Source organism: Scyliorhinus torazame, chromosome 5 (assembly GCF_047496885.1).
Source record: "Scyliorhinus torazame isolate Kashiwa2021f chromosome 5, sScyTor2.1, whole genome shotgun sequence".
NCBI lineage: Eukaryota > Metazoa > Chordata > Chondrichthyes > Carcharhiniformes > Scyliorhinidae > Scyliorhinus > Scyliorhinus torazame.
In genome coordinates, this window is record NC_092711.1 from 144,428,766 (window position 1) to 144,452,511 (window position 23,746).

The window sequence follows — 23,746 nt, forward strand, 5'->3', positions numbered from 1 at the left end:
TCCTCTGCCATTTCCTTGTTCCCCATAACTGAAACAGCGGCGTGGAGGCACATGGTGGTTAGCACTGTTGCTTCACAGCTCCAGGGACCCGGGTTCAATTCCCGGCTTGGGTCACTGTCTGTGCGGAGTCTCCACGTTCTCCCCAAAACTGCGTGGCTTTCCTCCCACAAGTCCCAAAAGATGTGCTTGTTAGGTGAATTGGACCTTCTGAATTCTCCCTCTGTGTACCTGAACAGGTGCCGGCGTGAGGCGACTAGCGGATTTTCATTGCAGTGTTAATGTAAGCCTATTTGTAACAATAATAAAGATTATAATAATAAAGAATATTATTACTATCTCCTCTGATGTATTTTCTAAGGGGTCTCGGTGGAGTTGAGGTTACAATCAGATCAGCCGGAACTTATTGAATGGTGGAGCAGGCACGAGGGGCCGAGTGGCCTACTCCTGCTCCTAATTCGTATGTTATCGCATCCTTTATAATAGATTGTAGCATTTTTCCTCCGACTGATGTCAGGCTAATGGGTCTGTGGTTCCCAGTTTTCTCTCTCTCCTTAAATATTGGGGTTACATTTGCCACCTTCCAATCTGCAGGAACCATTCCAGAATCTATATAATAGTGAAAGGTGATCACCAATGTATCCACTATCTCTACAGCCACCTCTTTCAACACTCTGGGATGTAGAGCAGCAGCTTTTGGGGATTTATTAACTTCCAACCACATTAATTTCTCCAGTGCTACTTTTTCACTAATACTAATCTCTTTCATTCCCTTGTGCTCACTGGTCCCTTGGTTTTCTGTGTGTTTTAGTACAATTTCTGTATCTTCCTCCGTGAAGACAAACACATTGTTTAGTTTCTCTGCCATTTCCTTATCCCCCATTATAAACTCTCCTGTCTCTGTCTGGACTGGGCCCACATTGGTCTTTGCTAATCTTTTCCTTTTCACATTCCTATAGGAGCTTTTCCAGTCAGTTTTTATGTTTCTCCCCAGTTGCTCTCATATTCTATTTTCTCTTTATCAGTTTCTTGGTCCTTTGCTGAATTCTAAAACAAGTTCCCAATCCTCAGGCTCACTAATATTTTAGCCACTTTGAGTCTCCTCCATTGATCTAATCGAATCTTTAACTTTTCTTGTTAGCCACGATAGCTTCATTTTGCTGTTTAATTTTTGCTTCTTAAAGGAATCTATATTTTATGTAAATAAAATGCTAGTGGTTGCCTGTCTATTGTCTGTCGTCATACAAAGAACAACAAAGAACAAAGGACAGTACAGCACAGGAACAGGCCCTTCGGCCACCAAGCCTGCTTGGATCATGATGTCTAACTAAACTAAAACCTTCAGTGCTTCCAGTGTCTGTATCCGTCTATTCCCATCCTATTCATGTATTCGTCAAGATGCCTCTTGAACGTCACTATCGTACCCGCTTCCACCATCTCCTCCAGCAGCGAGTTCCAGGCACTCACCACCCTGTGTAAAAAAACCTCCCTCACACATCTCCTCTAAACTTTGCCCCTCGGACCTTAAACCTGTCACCTGGTAATTGACTTTTCCAACCTGGGAAAAAGCTTCCGACAATCAACTCTGTCCATGCCAGTCAATTTTGTAAACTTTTATCGGACCGTCCCTCAACTCTGTCGCTCTAGTGAAAACAATCCGAGTTTATCCAACCTCTCCTCATAGCTAATACCCTCCAGGCCAGGCAAAATCCTGGTAAACATCCTCTGTACTCTCTCCAAAGCCTCCACATCCTTTTGGTAATGTGGTGACCAGAATTGTCAGCAATATTCCACGTGTGGCCTAACTAAGGTTCTGTACAGCTGCAGCATGACTTGCCAATTTTTATACTCAATGTCCCGACCAATGAAGACAAGCATGCCGTCTGCCTTCTTAGCTCCTTATCCACCTGCGTTGCCACTTTCAGTGATATGTTTCTTGTAATTTCATAATCTACCAGACAACTTGCCCCTCATACCATGACAGTTTCCTTCTGTGAGAAACACCCAGATAAATTAGGCAAAAGAACCCTGTAACCACCATAGCCCATCTTCATGGCAACATGGCTGCTTTGGGAACTAAATATCTTCCAACGTGCAAACACCTTTTCATTCTGTGCTCCTCGTCAAACTTGGAACCAGGTAATCGCAACGAGGCTCAAAAATGGTCAGCCCACCGGAGGCAGAGGTGTTAGACCGGCCAGTCCAGCAGAAAGAAACCCTCCAATCATCACCATTCACCAGATGTCAGAATGAACAGAATGCAGTCCTGGATGTCAGTGAGAGCAGAAACAATAACAACGGAGCAAACATCTGTAATTTATTGTGAACTTGTTGGAGTCACAACAGGTGTGATGAATCACAAAACCCCCTCCCCACATTGAGCGCAGATGAATGGTCTCTCCCCAGAATTAACTCGCTAGTGTCTCCGGATATGGGACGGATCATTGAATGTCTCCCCTGCTCAGAGCAGGTGATTGGCCTCTTACAGGGGTGAACTCGCTAGTCTTCCTGCAGGGCGTATGGATATCTGAATCCCTTCTCTCACTAAGAGCAGGTTAACGCCTTCTCCCGAGTGTGAACTCGCAGGTGTCTCTGCAGGTTGGATAACCGAGTGAATCCCTTCTCACACTGAGAGCAGGTGAACGGCCTCTCCCCAGTGTGAACCCGCTGGTGTGCCAGCAGGCTCGATGAAGTAGTGAATCCCTTCTCACACTGAGAGCAAGTGAACGGCTTCTCCCCAGTGTGAACTCGCTGGTGTGTCCGCAGGTGGGATAACTGAGTAAATCCCTTCTCACACTGAGAGCAGGTGAACGGCCTCTCTCCAGTGTGAACCTGCTGGTGTTTCCGCAGGCTCGATGAGGTAGTGAATCCCTTCTCACATTGAGAGCAGGTGAACGGCCTCTCCCCAGTGTGGACTCGCTGATGTATCTGCAGGTCAGATGATTGAGTGAATCCCTTCTCACACTGAAAGCAGGTGAATGGCCTCTCCCCAGTGTGAACTCGCTGATGTCTCCGCAGGTTGGATAACTGAGCGAATCCCTTCTCACACTGAGAGCAGGTGAACGGCCTCTCCCCAGTGTGAACCTGCTGGTGTTTCCGCAGGCTCGATGAGGCAGTGAATCCCATCTCACACTGAGAGCAGGTGAACGGTCTCTCCCCAGTGTGACGTCGCTGATGTCGCCGCAGGTCGGATAACCGAGTGAATCCCTTTTCACACTGAGAGCAGGTGAATGTCCTCTCCGCAGTGTGAACCCGCTGATGTGTCCGCAGGCTGAATAACTGAGTGAATCCCATCTCACACTGAGGGCAGGTTAACGCCTTCTCCCCTGTGTGAACTCGCTGGTGTCTCTGCAGGTGGGATGATTGAGTGAATCCCTTCTCACACTGAGAGCAGGTGAACGGCCTCTCCCCAGTGTGAACTCGCTGGTGTGCCAGCAGTCTCGATGAAGTAGTGAATCCCTTCTCACACTGAGAGCAGGTGAACGGCCTCTCCCCAGTGTGAACTCGCTGATGTTTCTGCAGGTCGGATGATTGAGTGAATCCCTTCTCACACTGAGAGCAGGTGAACGGTCTCTCCCCAGTGTGAACTCGCTGATGTCTCCGCAGGTGGGATAACTGAGTGAATCCCTTCTCACACTGAGAGCAGGTGAACGGCCTCTCCCCAGTGTGAACTCGCTGATGTATCCGCAGGTCGGATAACTGAGTGAATCCCTTTTCACACTGAGAGCAAGTGAACGGCCTCTCCCCAGTGTGAACTCGCTGGTGTGTCAACAGGGTGGATAACTGAATGAATCCCTTCTCACACACAGAGCAGGTGAACGGCCTCTCCCCAGTGTGAATACGCCGATGAGCGGCCAGCGCAGATGGAAACCTGAATCCTTTCCCACAGTCCCCACATTTCCACGGTATCTTCATATTTTGGGTCTCCTCGTGTCTCTCCAGGTTTGCCGATCATTTGAAGCCTCGTACACACATAGAACACGTGTAAGACCCTCCTGCTGTGAATGGTGTGATGTTTTTTCAGGCTGTGTAACTGGTTAAAGCTCTTTCCACAGTCAGTGCTCTGGAACACTCTCACTCAGGTGTGTGTGTCTCGGGGCTTTTCCAGTCTCACTGATGTTTTGAAGCCGACAGAAAAGACAAACATTTCTCCTTCTAGATTCAAAGTCCGGTGATACTCAGTTCCAAGGAATTGAGAGACTCAGTCAGATCGAGACGTGACATTTGAGATTTCTGTCTGTAATTCCTCCTCTTCTAATATCCTGTCAAAACAATTTACAGAAGTTACTTTTCTTTTCCTAATTTTGGAGAAGGTATCCTGAGGGTAACGACAGTCTGGCCATGGGGTTAATCCTCCGGGTCCTCAGTCTTATTGAGAAATGTCCCCTTGGATCTATTGTGGTGGTGATTCTTTTGTATTTTTGTTATTATGGGAGGGTTGATGTGTTGTTGACTTTATCCTACTCTGGTACAGACGGGGCTTTTATCTGTGAAAGGAGCAGTTTGGGGAGACTTTGGTAAAGTGACTTGGAGGAGGGGGTAATGGCACACGCCCGATTGTGGTGTGAAAATCTGTTCCTGTTCTCTCTGTCACCTAACTAATGGCGGCAGTTAATCTGCAAATTTTCTCATTTAATGTACGGGGCATCCTTCACCCTATCAGAAGGAAAAAGATCCTCTCCTTTCTTAAGGAGAAAGTCAACATAGGTTTAGTACAGGAAACACATCTGGATTATGAGGAACACTTTAAATTGAGGCGGGATTGGATGGGGCAGATTTTTTTCACCTCTTTTTCATCGAGTCGCAGACTTGTGGCAATGCTTATTATACACTATCCAAGCAGTCAGGGTAACTCTGCCGATTACAATGTGCATGTCAATTTCCTTTGTGCCGGTCCCCCCATCTCCCGTCCCTCCCCTCCGCCCCCTTCACTCGTCGTTTCTGGGTCCTTTCCTGGGCCCTTCACTGTACAATGGGAGTTATCTGTTATTTACAAGTGGACGGTGCCCTCCCTTCCCCCCCATTGATGGGCCTCCCCACTTCCGCCCCACGCACTCCCTGTCCTGTTTTAAACCTTCCCTTGGGGGTTCCTCTTCTCGTATTTTTGTTCTAGACTCTTTGGTCTCTGTGTCAGTTGGTTTTGGGTTCTCCCTCCTTGTCCCAGTAGCCCCCCCCCCCCTTTCCTGTCTGCTCCCTGTGATCCCGTATGCCCAGCTCCCTCCCCAGTGTTCCATTGGCCGCTGGCTTCAAACAGGTCCTGGAACAAGTTGGTGAATGGCCTCCATACTTTGTGGGAACCATCCTCTGACTCTTGGACGGTGAACTTGATTTTCTCCAGGTGGAGAAATTCCGATAGGTCTGCCAGCCAGTCTGAGCTGTGGGTGGTGCTGCTGATCGCCAGCCGAGCAGGATTCTCCAGCGGCCAATTAGAGAAGCAAAGGCAAGGGCGTCCACCCTCTTCCCCATGAATAGTTCTGGCTGGTCTGATACCCCGAAGACTGCCATTTGTGGGCACGGCTCCACCCTCATAACCATGGACATTGCGTCTAAATAGGCTGTCCATAATTCGACAAGTCTGGGGCATACCCAGAACATGTGGGCACGGTTTGCCGGACCCGCTGGCACCATTCACATTTGTCCTCCATCTCCGGGAAGAACCTGCTCATTCGGGTTCTTGTCAGGTATGTTCTGTGCACAACATTCAACTGCATGAAGCTTCGCCTTGCGTAGGAGAAGGTGGAGTTGGTCCCGTTCAGTGCTTCGCTCCAGAGTCCCCACCCTATTTCCATCCCTCGCACTTTCTCCCATTTTTCCTGGGTTTCGTCAAGTAAGGAGCGCATCCTTATTAAGAGTTGTCGGTACAGGTCCTCAGGGTTTCCTTTCCCCAGACTGTCTGCGTCCAGTAACCCCTCTTGCATTGTGCTTCTCAGGGTTCCTGGGTGTGCTGGTGTCTCCTTGCGGAGAAAGTTTTTGACCTGGAGCTCATCCCTGTTTGGTCGGACCAGTCTCTCTGTCAGCTCCTCTAAGGTCGCTAGTCTATTTCCTGTGTCATAGTCCCTAACCATCAGTGTTCCCCCGTCCTTTCTCTACCTCTTGAAGGTGGCGTTGAGAATGGCTGGTGCAAACCTATGGTTGCCGCAGATGGGGGCCATGAAGGACACATCGGTCAGACTGAAATGCTGCCACATCTGGTTCCAGGTTCTCAGGGTAGCTGCCACCACTGGAACGGTGCTGGCGGGGATGGGAGTGTTGCCATGGCGAGGGCCCGGAGGATCATTCCTGTACATGAGGACTCATCCATCCTCACCCATTCCATGTCTGGGTCCTTTACCCATCTCCTCACTCTTTCGGCCGTGGCTGCCCAGTGATAGTATTGCAAGTTCGGGAGGGCCAGGCCTCCCATGTTTCTTCTCCATTGTAGTACTGTTTTAGGGATTTTTGAATTCTTGCCCCTCCGCACAAACGGTGTTAGGTTAGGTGGGTTGACCATGATCAATGCACCAGATTATGCGAATAGGATGGGGAGTCTGCCGCTGTGAGTGCTTTTTCTGAGGGTCAGTGCAGACTTGAAGAAGCGAATGGCCTCCTTCTGCACTATAGAGATTCTATGGCATCTATGTTATTTTAATTCAACTATGCTGTTAGTCTGTTTTGTAATATTTTGGGGTATGCGCCCTGCATTGTTATTCTTCTGTTTTTATATCATCTTACCCTCTTTCCCCACTCACTATGTTAACCTGTTAACTGATCTGGCATTTCATCTAGAGGCTCTGGTCACTCAAATATCCTGCTATGAATTAATTCTGCAATGTGTTGCTTGTATTTATGCTGGCAGTATCAGTTGTTCTACACTGTACCCATTTTCCATCAATATTTCTGTTATTCTGTTGCATTCATTATTTTTTAAATGGTAAAAAAACATAACAAAAGAAATATTAAAAATCTGTCCAACTCAACCTTGAATATATTCAGTGATCCACAGACTCCACTGATCCCTGTGGAAGAGAATTCCATAGACTAATAGCTTTTTGAGGGAAGAGATGACTGGAAATATATAAATAGCAACAGTACAATATTACACAACCAGAAATAATAGTAAATGTATTTTATTACAGACTATAAATAATATATCTAATTTAAAAAGACTAGACATATCTCTAGCCAATATTAATTTACTGTCCCATTAAATGTCAGCCATCTCCTGGAAAAACCAGCCCTTTAATTGTGATAAAAGAAAATTACTGCGGGTGCTGGCTTCTGAAACGAAAGAGAAAATGATGGAAAATCTCAGCAGGTCTGGCAGCACCTGTAGGGAGAGAAAAGAGCTGACGTTTCGAGTTCCATGACTCTTTGTCAAAGTTTTGTCAAAGAGTCATTGGATTTGAAACGTCAGCTTTTTTCTCCCTACAGATGCTGCCAAACCTGCTGAGATTTGCCACCAATTTCTCTTCCTTTAATTGTGAACATCAGGAAAGAGACCATCCTTTTATTTATTAATTATTTTTTCAATGCATTTTATTCAAACTTGTATCAAAGTAGGTTACAGCAAATAAACACCCCGGGAAACATTCTTCCCAACAATCAACTATACAGTTTGTACAGATTTTTCTCCCCCCCCCCCCCCCCCGGCGACGAACAGCTCCTCAAACACGGTCACAAACATCCCCCACCTTTTCTCAAACCCCCCTGCTGCACCCTTAACTCAGACTTTCTCTTCTCTAACCGCAGGAAGTCGTGCAGGTCACCCAACCGCGCTGCTACCTCCGGTGGCGAGAGACCATCCTTTTAGCCAGACAAATAAATGTGTCAAGCTGAGGGAACAAAGGATGTCAATGTCTTTGAGAGAGAGAGAGAGAGACCTGGGCCAAGCTTTGCAGAGTCTGCACCCTCCCTGGATTCACTTCCTTTCCCTTCAGTTGCCGCAAGTCACCAATTGAAGGTCAGAATGAGAAATGGAAAGGGGGAGAAAAGAAAGTGTTTTACTCACAGATGTTGGAGTTTTTTTCCTTCACTTCAGCTGTGACATCACAATGGGGCACTGCCCGAATCAGCCAATAGGAATTACTCTATTCCGCGCTGTCGTCACCGGGTTCCAGTGCGCAGGCCCGGCGCTCCCCGCCCCCACCGCCCGTTGTTTCGCCCGCCCCTTGAACAAGGGGGAAAATAAACCGACAACAGAACCTCCTCGAGACAAGGTTTCCAGGCAACCGGCTGACTTGTCACTCGCATTTGACGGCTGCGTTGGGCGGTTGTGTGCGAGCTTGGTGTCCGCCCCCGGGCCGATTCGAAAGGCAGGCCGCCTCTGGGAGCTTCCTGGATGGGGTGAAACAGCAACTCAGCGCCCATTGCTCCTGGTCCCCGAGGGAAGGGGAGAAGACCGATTTCGGAGTATTGCGACCAGTCGTGTTTCAAGTCAGCGGTTGAGCTGCGGAGACGCTGCTTCGGACTGTGAGGTTTGCTGTCGGCGGTTTTGAGTTCGCCCAATGGAGGACGAAGGAATGGAGGAAGAATGGCAGCTGGATAGGCTGCTGGAAGCGGCGGGTCGGAACCGGGAGTGGATACCCGATGGGCGGCCCGCGGCCTGCAGCCCGGGGTGGGTTGCTGCCGTTCCTGGGGTCTCCGGGGGTTCGGCCCCCCTGGACGCCCTGTGGGCGGTTGGGACTGACTCTGGGACTTTCTTCCCCGTTGTCGACTGTTGCCAACATTGGAGCGACTCTGGCCGCTGCCATTGGAGGACTTTGAGGACATGTTGTTCCTTGTGAAATTTCGGCTGGAGAGCCGGGGTCATGATGTGGAACGTGCAAAATTATTGGACTCTTTTTTTATAGAGTTTTCTATGTGTGCTAAGGGATTTTGTTTTCATGTTTTCTTTGCTTTTGTTTTATTTAGCAGCCTATGACATTCAACTCATTTCGGGTCTCCCTGAAATGGTATTTAGAATTTGTGGTGGAACGCTAGTTGGTCCGAAACTGCTCTCCCTCCGAATGGTCCCGTGCCTTTGGGCGGGGTCCAGGAGGGGGGAACCCTCTCTCCTCCGCCGTGCCCGGGTCTGGCTCTCCGGTGGTCTGTGCTCTTAGCGAGGAGGGGCCTTTCCCCCGGGGTGTCGGCTGCAGGGCGGGGTGAACGGGGGTGGGTGAGCAGGGATTAGTGTTCGGTGATTGATTCTATCCTGTTAAATCTTTTCTGGGGTGAATTAAGGCCTGGTGCCTGGTGATTGGGTTTGATATGACACTGTTAAAATGTATCGAGGCCCTGTGGGTCATATTTGTAACTGGAGCGGCCGTATTGTATCGGGGCCTTGTGCCTCGCGACTGCTTGTCTTATGTGTTTAGAGGTCGTCACCTTGAAATGTGCCTGTGTCCTGTGTTGTACTTTTGGGCTTTGTTTTTTGTCTTTTCTTTTCTGTTTCTTTTGGAGTGGTCGTATGGTTCCGAGGCCTTGTGCCTCGCGACTGCTTGTTTATATGTTTAGAGGTCGTTGCCTCGATGTACTTGTGTTTTGTGGTTTTCTGTTCTTTCTTCCTTTTGGAACGGTCGTTGGGTTTCGAGGCCTTGTGCCTCACGACTGTTCGTGTTATGTGACTGTCTGATTGTTACTTGAACTATGCGTAGGGCCTGTGCTTTGCGGCTGGTTGTGATAAGTGACTGGTTAATTGGTATCTGGAAACGTATTTCGGCCGTGCGCCTTGCAGCTGTTTGTGTTCAATGACTGTTACAATGTTACTGTGAAATGTAATTGGGCCTTGTGCCTTGCAGCTGTTTCGTGTTCAGTGACTGTTTAATTGTCAATTTGAAGTGTAATGAGGCCTGGCGCCTTGTAAATTGGTTTCTGTAATAATTGTGACGACAATAAAAGAGTTACTCACAGATGTTGGAGACAGGAGGAAGGTTCAGTCTGTGTGCAGCTCAAGCTCATTCAGGGTTGGAAGAACAACAGTTTTGCTCGGCAGAAACCGCCATGTCCAGCTTCCGCATTGAGACAATGGAGAGCTCTGATTGGCAGAGGAGCAGAGTCCTTCCGGTCGTCCAATCTTCCTATTGGTCAACACCTGAGCAGGAATGTCAGCGGAAGTGAGCTCCTCGACACATGCGCAGCTTCCCCTTCCCTTAGACATGCGCAGTCCCGTATCAGGGGTGGGGGAGGGCTTTCACCGACGGCCGGAACTGTCAGCCGGTTGCCTGAAAAACTTGTCTCGAGGATATGTGGGGGAAGGAGAACAATGGGTGGGGGCCGGGCTCCCGCATCTGCGCGCTGGGCAGTGACGTCACCGCGGAGCGGGCTTATTCCTATTGGTTGATTAAGAGGACGAGCTCCTTTGTGATGTCACAATGTTGAGGTTGGACAATGAGTTTCAGACTAAAACATTCTCCTCTGGGCAACATCTGGGAGCAAATCAATGTCTCCCCTTTTCATAAGGTCATAAGATATAGGAGCAGAATTAGGCCATTTGGCCCATGGAGAAGAATCCTTCAACCCGATTAAAAATCTGTCTAACTCCTCCCTAAATTTACTCACTGTCCCAGCTTCACCGCACTCTGGGGTAGTGAATTCCACAGATTCACAGCCCTTTGGGAGAAGCAGCTTCTCCTCAACTCTGTTTTGAATTTGCTGCCTTTTTTTTCAATAATCTTTTTTGTCACAAGTAGGCTTACATTAACACTGCAACGAAGTTACTCTGAAAAGCCCCTACGCTACACATTTTGGCGCCTGTTCGGGCACACAGAGGGAGAATTCTGAATGTCCAAATTATCTAACCGCATGTCTTTCGGGGCTTGTGGGATAAACTGAAGCATCCAGTGGAATCATAGAATTTACAGTTCAGAAGGAGGGCATTCAGCCCATCGAGTCTGCACCAGCCCCTGGAAAGAGCACCCCACCCCAGCCCACGTCTCCACCCCATCCCCGTAACCCAGTGAACCCACCTAACCTTTTTGGATACGAAGGGCAATTTATCATAAGAACATAAGAACATAAGTAGGCCACCTGGCCCCTCGAGCCTGCTCCGCCATTCAATGAGATCATGGCTGATCTTTTGTGGACTCAGCTCCACTTTCCGGCCCGAACACCATAACCTTTAATCCCTTTATTCTTCAAAAAACTATCTATCTTTATCTTAAAAACATTTAATGAAGGAGCCTCTACTGCTTCACTGGGCAAGGAATTCCATAAATTCACAACCCTTTGGGTGAAGATGTTCCTCCTAAACTCAGTCCTAAATCTACTTCCCCTTATTTTGAGGCTATGCCCCCTAGTTCTGCTTTCACCCGCCAGTGGAAACAACCTGCCCGCATCTATCCTATCTATTCCCTTCATAATCTTATGTTTCTATAATATCCCCCCTCATCCTTCTAAATTCCAACGAGTACAGTCCCAGTCTACTCAACCTCTCCTCGTAATCCAACCCCTTCAGCTCTGGGCTTAACCTAGTGAATCTCCTCTGCACACCCTCCAGTGCCAGTACGTCCTTTCTCAAGTAAGGAGACCAAAACTGAACACACTACTCCAGGTGTCGCCTCACTAACACCTTATACAATTGCAGCATAACCTCCCTAGTCTTAAACTCCATCCCTCTAGCAATGAAGGACAAAATTCCATTTGCCTTCTTAATCACCTGTTGCACCTGAAAACCAACTTTCTGTGACTCATGCACTAGCACACCCAGATCTCTCTGCACAGCAGCATGTTTTAATTTTTTATCATTTAAATAATAATCCCTTTTGCCGTTATTCTTACCAAAATGGATAACCTCACATTTGTCAACATTGTATTCCATCTGCCAGACCCTAGCCCATTCACTTAGCCTGTCCAAATCCCTCTGCAGACTTCCAGTATCCTCTGCACTTTTTGCTTTACCACTTATCTTAGTGTCGTCTGCAAACTTGGACACATTGCCCTTGGTCCCCAACTCCAAATCTATGTAAATTGTGAACAGTTGTGGGCCCAACACTGATCCCTGAGGGACACCACTAGCTACTGATTGCCAACCAGAGAAACACCCATTAATCCCCACTCTTTGCTTTCTATTAATTAACCAATCCTCTATCCATGCTCCTACTTTCCCCTTAATGCCATGCATCTTTATCTTATGCAACAACCTTTTGTGTGGCACCTTGTCAAAGGCTTTCTGGAAATCCAGATATACCACATCCATTGGCTCCCCGTTATCTACCGCACTGTTAATGTCCTCATGGCCAATCCACCTTTTATCATGGCCAATCCACCTAACCTCCACATATTTGGACTGTGGGAGGAAACCGGAGCTCCCGCATAAAACCTCCGAAGACACGGGCAGAACATGCAGACTCCACACAGCCAGTGACCAAAGCCGGAATCGAACCTGGAACCCTCGAGATGTGAAGCAACTGTGCTAAACACTGTGCTACCATGCTGCCCATCTTATCCTGTGACGTGGAGATGCCGGCGTTGGACTGGGGTGAGCACAATAAGAAGTCTGATAACACCAGGTTAAAGTCCAACAGGTTTGTTTCAAACACTAGCTTTCGGAGCACTGCTCCTTCCTCAGTCTTATCCTAAGACTATTACCTCTCGTACTAGAATGCCTGAAAGACGTGCTATTAATGAATTGAACATTCTGGGTTCTTCTTCTGTGTACCCTAACAGGTGCCGGAATATGGCGATGAGGGGAGATTCACAGTAACTTCATTGCCGTGTTTTAAAAAAAATTTAAAGTACCCAATTCATTTTTCCAATTAAGGGGCAATTTAGCATAGCCAATCCACCTAGGCTGCGCATCTTTGGGTTGTGGGGGTGAAACCCACTCAAACACGGTGAGACTGTGCGAACTCCGCATGGACAATGACCAGGTCTGGGATCGAACCTGGGACCTCGGCGCCATGAGGCGGCAATGCTAATCATTGTGCCACCGTGCTGCCCCATTGCAGTGTTAATGTAAGCCTACTTGTGACAAAAATAAATATTATTATTAAGAGGGATAGCCGCTCCAAGGCAGCCTTCAGGACGCGCGACAATGCAGAATCGCTGAGCAGAAACCTATAGCCAAGTTCTGCACACATGAGTACGGCCTCAACCGGGACCTTGGATTCATGTTGCATTACATTCACCACCGCCCCCCCCCCCCTCCCCTCCCCCCACCCTCACCATCTGGCCTGGGCTTGCAAAATCCTACCAACTGTCCAGTCACTCTGTCTGGACCTGTAAAGACTTAATTACCTGCAGACTGGCATTCAAAAGTATCGTCTTGCATCATTGACTTTATCTATATATATGTTTCTGGAACCCACCTCTTCATTTGCCTGAGGAAAGAGCTGCGCTCCGAAAGCTAGTGATTCAAAACAAACCTGTTGGATTTTAACCTGGTGCTATAAGACTTCTTACTGTGCTCACCCCAGACCAATGCCGGCATTACCACATTAAAGGGCAAAGTGGCAGCACAGTGGCGCAGTGGTTAGTGCTTCTGCCTCACGACGCCGAGGTCCGAGGTTCGATCCCGGCTCTGGGTCACTGTCCGTGTGGAGTTTGCGCATTCTCCCCGTGTTTGCGTGGGTTCCACCCCAATAACCCAAAGATGTGCACGGGTAAATTGGGTACTCTAAAATTTTAAAAAGTAAAAGGACAAAGTCTATTGATAGTTTAAGAGATACATTCCTAATAAAAATAGTGTTTAGGCATTGTTGTTTCTAGTTTTCTGCAGTAGAATTCATAAAACTTGAAGTTTTTGCCTTATGACTCTTTCATTTGTTCACTGGGTTTCGAATTTATCTTTTAAAGTTACTGATCTTTTCAGAAATCTTACACAGTTGATTTAGAGCTACAAGTTTCAACTCCCCATTAAGCCTCAGGCAACAACTGCCTCTCTATTGCTCATGTCAATGACAGCCCAGCAACAGAGCTGTGCGCTGGAGATGCCGTCACTCCTTGTAGGAGCTGGAATCAGTAGAAAGAAGAACCATAGTTTCTGGTTGAGCTTTGTGTTAGCTGTCTGACCATGATGACCATATATAAATAGCTAACCAAGTAATATGTTGTGATGAGGGTTTAGAAACAGACCCTGGGTAGACAGGTTCATTGAAGCTGTGGGCTTGTCAGCTGGGCAGTGAAACCAGGCATCCAACAGCCACAGAGACCTCTAATATTGGACACTGGGTTTAACCCTGTCCTGTATTAAACAGACCTATCTGATACTGAGGATGATATAGTTAATCTGACCCTGAATTCATTCAATTCCAAAAGTGAATAACATTGTTTCAAATACAGTGATTACTCTGTTAATCTGTGAATAAAGTGGTGTCAGTTCATGCAGATCTCTGTCGGAACACAATTTCATTACTTATTTTTGTTACTAACTAGGGTGCCTCTCTCTCTCTCTCTCTTTTCTCTCCTCTCTCTCCTGTCTCTCTCGGTCTCTCGTGCTCCCTCTCTCTCTGGTGCCTCTCTCTCCCTCTGCTGCCTCTCTCTCCCTCTGCTGCCTCTCTCTCCCTCTGCTGCCTCTCTCTCCCTCTGTCACTCTCGGCTGCCTCTCACTCTCTGTTATCAGTGCTTAGGAAGGCAGGTGGGATAGTTTCCTTTGGTAACTGAGGGCCAAGAATATAAGAACAGGGAGATTGTGCTGGAACTGGATCAAACACCAGTTCGACCACAGCCGGAGCACTGTGGACAGTTCTGATCACCACATTACAGGAAGGATGTGATCACACGAGAGAGGCTGCAGAGGAGATTTATGATGATGTTACCCAGGATGGAGAATTTTAACTATGAGGAAAGATTGGAGAGGCTGGGGTTGTTCTCATTGGAACAGAGGAGGCTGAGGGGAGATTGAATTGAGTTGTGTGTAATTCTGAGGGGGTCAGATAGAGTGAATATTTCCCTCAGCAGAGCCCAACCCCTGCAGTCAAACAAGGAGTCGCTGGTGTGTCAGGAAGTGGGATGAGTGAGTGACTCTCTATCCGCACAGAGAACACGGAAACAGCAGCTCCCCAGTTTGAACTCGCTGGTGTGTCAACAGGCTGGAGGATTGGCTGAATTCCATCCCACTCCTGGAACATTTTTCAATGTCCTCTCCCCAGTGCCAGCAGGCTGCCTGACTGAGAGAAGCTCTGTCCACAGACAGAGCAGATGAATGGCCTGTCGTTAATATGTTGATGCTGGTGTCATATTGATATTGTTCATTCCGGGGACTTCCGGTGACAACATGTCGGTGGATGTCACACGTTAGGTGGCTCCTGCGAGAGTCTCGGATTTTTGGATGTTTATGCCTGGTTTTGGGGTAGTTTTTACATAGGTTGTTGTGGGACGTCATAAGGAGGTTGAGGAATGTCGAAGTCCCAGAGGAAAGGTGCTGGAAAGAAGGGGGCGAGCGAAGGTCCGCCAGCGAGTGCTGCTGTGAGTCCTGCAGGAAGGAAGGTGGCGGGGCTGGGTCGTCGGGTGGGGCCGCTCCCCTCACCGGGGAAACTCTGACCGAGGTGATGTCAGAGCTTCAGACATAAGTAGATATTACCCCTCTGAACTGAATTGGCCACATTCCTCGCGGAGGTCTGTTCTATTCTCTGAGCCTCACCCATTTGATCCTCGGTCGTCGCTGAAACGGAATCTTCGAGGCTTGGTTCTTATTCTCCTTCTGACCCGTGTCCCAGACAGGCCAAATTTACTCTACTTCGAACTGTTGAATGACATTTTTCTTCTAACCCTAATTCCATTCTTCAGACATTGTGGTTAAAGGTGTCAACTCAGGTTCTGCTCGGCATTTCACAATCTTTTCCATCAGTGCATTGCAGATTCTAAATAGGTCACCAGTCAAAAGGTAACACGTCTCATTTCAAGTTGACCAAAACCTTCCCATCATGCCTGCAATCAGTCATTTTAGCACAAACAGGGTCTTATCGCTACAGTGGAGCTTGAAAGGCTGTTTGAAGTGTTTGGAGGTTCTTCGGAGGGAGATGCCTGCTTCACATTAGAGTGGGTGATGGAGACGTTTGCCCTGGTAAAGGCGGCAGAGATGAAGACTTTGGTCGAAGTGTGGGAGCAAGGACAGAAGTTGAAGGGGGGGAGGAGACACTGTCACTACACAGTGACCAGTTCGCCTCGATGGGTGAGGAGCTGTGGAGAGTAACAGGAGTCAACAAAGGCTCAGAGCTAAGGTAGGAGACCTGGAGAACTGGTCAAGGAGGGAAAATTTGAAAATCGTGGGCTGCCTTGAGGAGTGGAGGGCCTGAGGCCGACCGAGTACTTTGCAAAGATTTTTGCTGTGTTGATGGAGGAGGAGGAACAACATTCTCGCTCTGAGTTGGACAAGCCACATCGGTCACTCAGGCCGAAGTCTGGAGTGAATGAGCCACCAAGGACGGTTATAGTCTGCTTCCACGGCTACCACGTAAATGAGAAGGTTTTGAGCTAGGCACCCTTCATGCCACCCAGGTGCCAGCCTGGTACTTCTGGGGTGCCCAGGTAGCACTGTCAGGCTGGCAGGGGTACTGCCAGGGTACCACATGGGCAGTGCCATGGTGTCAGGCTGGCATTTTGCTTGCACTGGGTTTGAAGCCTGGGGTGCACTGCCCATGTGAGGTGGGGTGGGGAGGCCCAAGGACTCTCTTATAGGTGAGTTGGGACATTGGAGAGTCCGGGGGTCGAGTCAGGGGGTCAAGGCGGCTTCACTTAGCATTATTCCTGCATTGAGCAGCTTTCCTTTTGGAGATCCTCAGTGCAGGAATAATGCTAAGTGCAGCCTTGGGTGGCATTCCCCACCAGGGCAGTAATAAAAGAGCAGAATGCCATTAGTTAGCGGATGTGAAGTGGGAAGGTGTTGGTAGATGCAGATACCAAGAACTGATGGAGGAGTTGGTGAGAAGGCGGGCGTCCTTTGGACAGGTCATAGAGTCATAGAATTTCCAGTGCAGAAGGAGGCCATTCGGCCCATCGAGTCTGCACCGGCTCTTGGAAAGAGCACCCTATCCAAGCCCACACCTCCACCCTATCCCCATAACCCAGTAACCCCACTCAACCAACCCTAAGGGCAATTTTTTGGACACTATGGGCAACTTAGCATGGCCAATCCACCTAACCTGCACATCTTTGGACTGTGGGAGGAAACCGGAGCACCCGGAGGAAACCCACGCCATAAGGTGAAGGGGGCATTGTATGGCAGCAGAGTGAGATTTGGTGTGGTCTACCCAGCAAAGCTGAGAGTCACTCATAACTCAAAGGACTTTTATTTGGAGGCGGCAGAGGCGTTCGTTCAGGCTGAAGGACTGAGACTGAGATGAGAGTTGGGATTTGGGCTTGGTTGGTGGGGACGGGGATTGCATTCTATTATTGAGGGTTTTCTATTTGATTGGGGTTTTGTTTCTGTCTCTTAAATGGGGGGGGGGGGGGGAGTTTATCTACGAGTGTTGTGTTTTTTTCCTTATGGTGTGGTTCTGTATTGTTTCTTGGTTTCAGGGACGTGGGGCTCAGTTACTGAGGAGGGGGTGGAGAGGATGGGGGACTCTAGCAGGGGTCACCACACGAGGAAACGTAGGTTGCTTAGTGAACGGGAGTGTGGTGGGGGAGGGGTCACGGTCATTGGAACCTGGTCAAACAGGTTTCAATGGCCCTGGGAGGTATGAATGGTGGGGGGAGGGGCTCGATACTGGGTGAGGTGTTTGCAAGAGGAAGTGGATGGGGCAATTCTGGCAGGAACAGGAGGTGATCCCATTTAAGGTCAAGGTGGTCGGAAGGAGAGTGAGGAACGCCAAATACTGCTAGAAGAGATTTTGGGATGGATGGGTGATGAGCGGGGAACGCGGACCCAGGGTTCCTGGTAAAGAGGAAGGAGTTGGAGGCGAGGTTGGACCTATTGTCCACAGGCAAAGATGTGCATCAGTTGAGAAGAGCAAGGGGGACTGTCTATGCGTATGGGGAGAAGGCAGGGTGTATATTGGCAGGTCAGCTCCGTAGGGAGGCCACAACAAGGGAGATAGTTCGGGTGCGGGACAGGATGGAGGAGCTGGTGGTGGCTCCAGAACAGATTAATAAGGTGTTTGAGGAGTTCTATAGGGACTTGTATAAATCAGAACCACCAGAGGAGGAGCGGGAGATGAGGGAGTTTCTGGGTGGGTTAGAGTGCCCGAGGTTGGGGAGGTGGAGAGGGCAGGGTTGGAGGAGGGGGTGGAGGAGGTGAAGGTGGCGATTGGGAGGATGCAGGCAGGGAAGGCAGCGGGGCCAGATGGGTTCCCAGTCGATGCTGGTGAGAAAGGGGGAGGGTCATGTAGAACAAAAGGGAAAGTCAGGGATTGGTTAGAGTGTGGGTGAGATTAAATGTCAAAAATGTCCTGGAACAAAAGGCAAAGGGAGAGGTAATGGTTGTGGTAAAGAAACAAAGTATTGGTCCAGAGGAATGGCAGAATAAAGGACAGCTCTGGCTGGAAGCAAAATAACATGAAAACAAGATGCAGACTGGCACTCGGCAAAAAAAAAATCAAAATGGAGGAGAGAGTTCAGGGTGTGAAGTTGTTGAACTCAATGTTGAGTCCAGAAGGCTGTAAAGTGCCTCATGGGAAGATGAGGGGCTGTTGGTCCAGCTTGTGTTGGGCTTCTCCGGAACATTGCAGCAGGCCGAGGACTGAAATGTGAGCATGGTTCCGAGTACAGAAGCTGGGACATGTTGCTGTATTTATACAGGGCCTTGATGAGGCCACACCGAGAATATTGTGTGCAGTTTTGGTCACTTTTTCTGAGGAAGGATGTTCTTGCTCTCGAGGGAGTGCAGCGAAGGTTTCCCAGACTGATTCCAGGGATGGCGGGACTGTCACAAGAGGAGAGATTGATGAGGTTGGGATTGTTCTCACTGGAGTTCAGAAGAATGAGGGGGGGATCTCATAGAGACGTATAAAATTCTAACCGGACTAGACAGGACTAGGGTAGATGCAGTGAGGATGTTCCCGATGGTGGGTGTGGCCAGAACCAGCGGTCACAGTCTGAGGATCCATTTCGGACAGAGATGAGGAGACATTTCTTCACCCAAAGAGTGGTGAGCCTGTGGAATTCATTACCACAAAAAGTAGTTGATGCTAAAACATTGAATATATTCAAGAGGCGGCTAGATATAGCACTTGGGGCGTATGGGTTTGAAGGCTATGGGGACAAAGCAGAATTAGGCTCTTGAGTTGGATAATCAGCCATGATCGTAATGAATGGTGGAGCAGGCTCGAAGGGCCAAAAGGTCTCCTCCTGCTACCATCTTCGATGTATGAGAGCAAGGTGGTGAATTCTAATGGCAGCAAGCAGAAGGTCAGGATCATGCTTGTGGACTGAGCGGAGGTGTTCCACAAAGAGGGCAGGGAACAGGCTACAGATGAATTAAAGACAAACCGTTTGGGTTCATAACATTGTGAACATCTTTTTACTCTGGTTGTCTTTGATCCTCAAATCATTTTCTGTTTTTTAACCATGTTCTGTTTCATTAATAAACTATTATCAGTAAAAATATTTGATTTTTCTCGACTTTGCATTAGGTTGATGTACTTTAGGGAAAGTGGGTGAGAGGGGTTGACAGGCTCTTTAACGGAAAGTGAGTCCCTCTGAGGTAATTGGCAAAGGAGCCAGAGGGGAGATGAGATTTTATTTTATTTGACACAGCGAGTTGCTCTGATCTGCCTGAAAGCAGATTCAATAGTATCTTTCCAAAGAGTAAAATCTTGAATGGGAAGAATTTGCAGGGCTGTGGGGAAAGGGCAGAGCAGTTGGATGAATGGGAGAGTCCTTTCAAAGAGATAGCAGGGGCACGATGGGCTGAATGGTCTCCTCCTGCAGCCTGTGAATCTGAGCCTCCTGTTTTTGTGCAGGTTAAAAGGGACAGATTTCATTACAGCCTCTTCCCTGTATATGTATTTAAAGAGACGGGTTTCTCTTTAGCTCCGAGTGACCAATATAATTGGTTGGAGGCCCATTTCCCAGTCAGTCCTCCAGCACCTTCCTGTCTATTAGTGCGACGCCCATGGCAGTTTCCCAACTGGTGCGCAAGCCCTGTTATTCTCAGCTAAATTCAGCCTCCGCTCCGTCTCCTGGCTGTCATTGACAAGAGCAATAGACACAGAAAGGTGCCCGTGGCTCAAATGGGAAGTCAATACTTGTGGCTCTAAACCCAGACTTCAACATTTGCCAATCAAATCCATGTTATTTATACTGGGGTTTCTATTATTACCGTGCCACCCCTTTTCATGTCACATTGATGTACTTTAGGGAAAGTGGGTGAGAGGGAAGACAAAGGGTGGGAGTTTTAAAAGATAACTTTCCCTTTCTAACTTTGTATTGTCTATAGTGTCAGCCGTGGCTCAGTGGGCAGCTCTCTCACCTCTGAGTCAGAAGATTGTGGGTTCAAATCCCAGTCCAGGGACTTGAGGACAAAAATCACATCCAACATTCCTCGTCCCAGCACAGAGGGAGGCTGAAAGAACAGCCTTCTTTCAAATAAGATGTTAAACTGAGGCCCTGTCTGCCTCTCTCAGGTGGGTGTAATAGTTCCCACAGCCACTATTTTGAAGAAGAGCAGAGGAGTTACCCCAGTGTCCTGGTCAATATTTATCCCTCAGTCAACATCACTAAAAACAGATCATCTGCTCATTATCACATTGGTGTGTGTGGGATCTTGCTGTGTGTAAATTGGCTGCTGTGTTTCCTACATTACAACAATGACAACACTTCAAAGACACTTCATTGGCTGGAAAGCACTTTGCGATGTCCTGTGGTTGTGAAAGGTGCTATAGAAATGCAAGCTTTTAAATTGAAGGTTTATGCTTTCTGATCTTGTTATCTGGTACTTTATTGATTTCAGCCAACCCCAACCTACCATTTAATACATTCACTTTGGTTCTGACAAGGCAATTAAGGCAAAGACAGAATTCGCTTTATATTAAATTTAAAAAGTTTATTCAAAGAAACTTTAAGACATTGACTTTTACAACTTCATGTGGGTGATCAGTCTGTAGAAGTGTAACCCTCTCTGGCTCCTTCTTTGACAGTAATTCTTGCGGAATTCAGCCTCGGGAGTCTGGCTCCTTCTTTGACAGTAATTTCCTTGGAACCCGGCGCTTGGGAGTCTTCAGTACTTGGCCAGCAAGGAAGACCTTCAGAACCTCTACTTTTGTCCCCAAAGTGACCATTACTTCCTGTCAGGGTTGGGCCTGTTGTAACATGACCATTGGTCAATTTGGTCACTGGATTAATTTAATTGGATCCCCAATTACTAACACCACCTTCTCTCATTATCTTAGACAGGAATACAATAGAACTGTTTCATACTATCCCTTTATCTGATTCTATACAATCCCTTATTCATACAGTTTCAAATGTTGAGGCTAATCAGAGCTTGAAGGTCTCTCTTGCCAGTATATTTATCCTCATTGCACATATTTTACATACACAGCAATTAAGCTTTTACATTTTTTACAGGAAATAAAACTCTCTTACTATAACTTACTGATTCATTATTGATTATTTAATTGTCACTCAATTAATGCTCATTACTTAATCAGTCATCGGTTACTGGTAGCTAATTAATACAGTAATCTTTAATTAATACATTTGGTTAATACAATATCCACTGGTTGAAATGAAAATCACTTATTGTTACAAGTAGGCTTCAAATGAAGTTACTGTGAAAAGCCCCTAGTCGCCACATTCCAGCACCTGCTCAGGGAGGCTGGTACGGGAATTGAACCGTGCTGCTGGTCTGCTTTCAAAGCCAGCGATTTAGCCCTGTGCTAAACCAGCCCCGTTGAAAAAGACTGTTTGATGGAAGACAATCACTTTCTTTCTTACTAACTTTGATTGGATTGAACAATGAGTCTTAGACTTGAGCCAAACTTTGGCAGGATGATACCCTGTAGCTTTACAAAATTCTGGAACAATTTGTTACTTTAAATAATTTCGCCTCATTCAGCAGTTTCGAGAAACAGTTTGGTTTATACAGAATGAATTTTTAAAATAAAGGTCCAGTCACGTTTACGAGTTTAACTTGGCTTCCTTAACTTTGTTACTTACAACAGTGAAGTTGGACGAGTGATTGATTTTTAAAACAAAATATTATTAATGAGGCATACCCAGAATTTCCGACGTTACAACAGTGACTAAACTTCAAAAGTACTTCAAAGGCTGTAAAAAGCTTTAGGGGATTGTGTGGTCATGAAAGGGGTTATAGAAATAGACATAGAATCCCTTGAGTGCAGAAGGAGGCCATTCAGCCCATCGAGTCGGCACTGACTCTTCCAAAGAGCACTCTACCCATATCCACTCACCCGTAACAAAAGAGAAAATGCTGGACAATCTCAGCAGGTCTGGCAGCATCTGTGGGGAGAGAAAAGAGCTAACGTTTCGAGTTCAATGACTCTTTCTCAAAGTTAACAATCAGAGAATGTGGGGAATATTTATACGGTGGAGTGAGAATGAAAGATGAGTCATAGCCACAGAAACCCAGGGAAACGGGGTAATATTCCCCACATTCTCTGACTGTTAGCTTTGACAAAGAATCACTGGACTCGAAAAATTAGCTCTTTTCTCTCCCTACAGATGCTGCCAGACCTGCTGAGATTGTCCAGCATTTTCTCTTTCGTTTCAGATCCCAGTATCCACAGTAATTAGCTTTTATCCACTCACCCGTAACCCCATAACCTAACCTGCACATCCCTGGACAGTGAGGGGCAATTTATCAGGGCCAATCCCCCTAACCCATACATCAGGACTGTGGGAGGAAACCAGAGCACTCAGTGGAAACCCACAGACATGGGAGAACGTACAAACCCCACACACAGTGACCTTGGCCAGAATTGAACATGGGTCCCTGGTGCTGTGAGGCAACAATGCTAACTACTGTGCCATTGTGACGCTCAAATAAATGTAATTGATTTTTAGAACTAGTCCCCAAACTTGGATATATCACACTTGGTCCACTCACAAAGATCACTCATAAAGACTGAGGCTTGATTTTATGTAACAACCATGTCTTTCACTTCATTTCAAATACCCTGTGAAAATCCAAACACAGTATCTCATGAAAGTATTTGATTTAAAACAGAATGACTTGTTGTGATTTGGGATTCACTGCCTGACAATGGTGCAGGAAGTAAATTCTACTGTAACTTTCAAAAGGGAACTGGACAGATTCTGCAGGAAAATAAACTTGCAGGGTGATGGGACCAATTAGACTGTTCATTCAAAGAGCTAGCATGGCAATGCTGGGCTTAATGGCCTCCTTCTTTGCCCTTTGATTCTCGTTTACATTTGAAGAAAATCTTAGACTTGAACCAGAGTTTGGCAGTATTTGGGAAATATCTGAAATCCACTTCCTACGAAGGGGGTAGAAGCGGAGATGATGAAATGTTTCCAATAGGAAATTGTATGGGCTTTTGAGGGAAATAAACCGACAGGGATACGGGAATAGAACAGGGCAATCATTTGATCAATAGAAATCTACAAGTTGTGAATCTTTGGAATTCTCTACCCCAGAGGGCTGTGGGAGCTCAGTCATTGAGAGTGTTTAAAGCAGAGACTGACAGATATCTAAATCCCAATAACACCAAGGGATATGGGGATAGTGTGGGGAAAAGGCATTGAAGTGGATGATCAGCCATGATCGTATTGAATGGTGGAGCAGGCTCGACGGGCTGAATGGCCAACTCCTGCTCCTATGTTCCAATGATACAAAGATAGGTAGGAAAGTAAATTGTGAAAAGGACATAAGGAGATTACAAAAGGATATAGATAGTTTACTTGAGTGGGAAAAGATGTGTAAAATCTAGTA

At 47.3% G+C, this 23,746-nt stretch overlaps 2 protein-coding genes across 2 annotated transcripts in view; one reads left to right on the forward strand and one right to left on the reverse strand.

Moving 5' to 3' along the window:
* The window catches only part of LOC140417949 (uncharacterized), a 226,069-nt gene that overhangs the window by 163,657 nt on the left and 38,666 nt on the right, over window positions 1–23,746 (forward strand). The window contains exon 6 of the mRNA XM_072501382.1: window positions 16,285–16,297. Within this exon, the coding sequence (XP_072357483.1) occupies window positions 16,285–16,297 (13 nt within the window). The remainder of the gene's footprint in view (window positions 1–16,284; window positions 16,298–23,746) is intronic.
* On the reverse strand, window positions 2,294–4,280 carry LOC140419985 (uncharacterized). Its single transcript, XM_072504018.1, has one exon. It carries the CDS (start codon window positions 3,910–3,912, stop codon window positions 2,542–2,544), a length of 1,371 nt encoding a protein of 456 aa, XP_072360119.1. The 5' UTR covers window positions 3,913–4,280; the 3' UTR covers window positions 2,294–2,541.

Coding starts and splice junctions, on each gene's coding strand:
- LOC140419985 (XM_072504018.1), bottom strand. CDS start 3,912: ATGAAGATACCGTGGAAATGTGGGGACTGTGGGAAAGGATTCAGGTTT.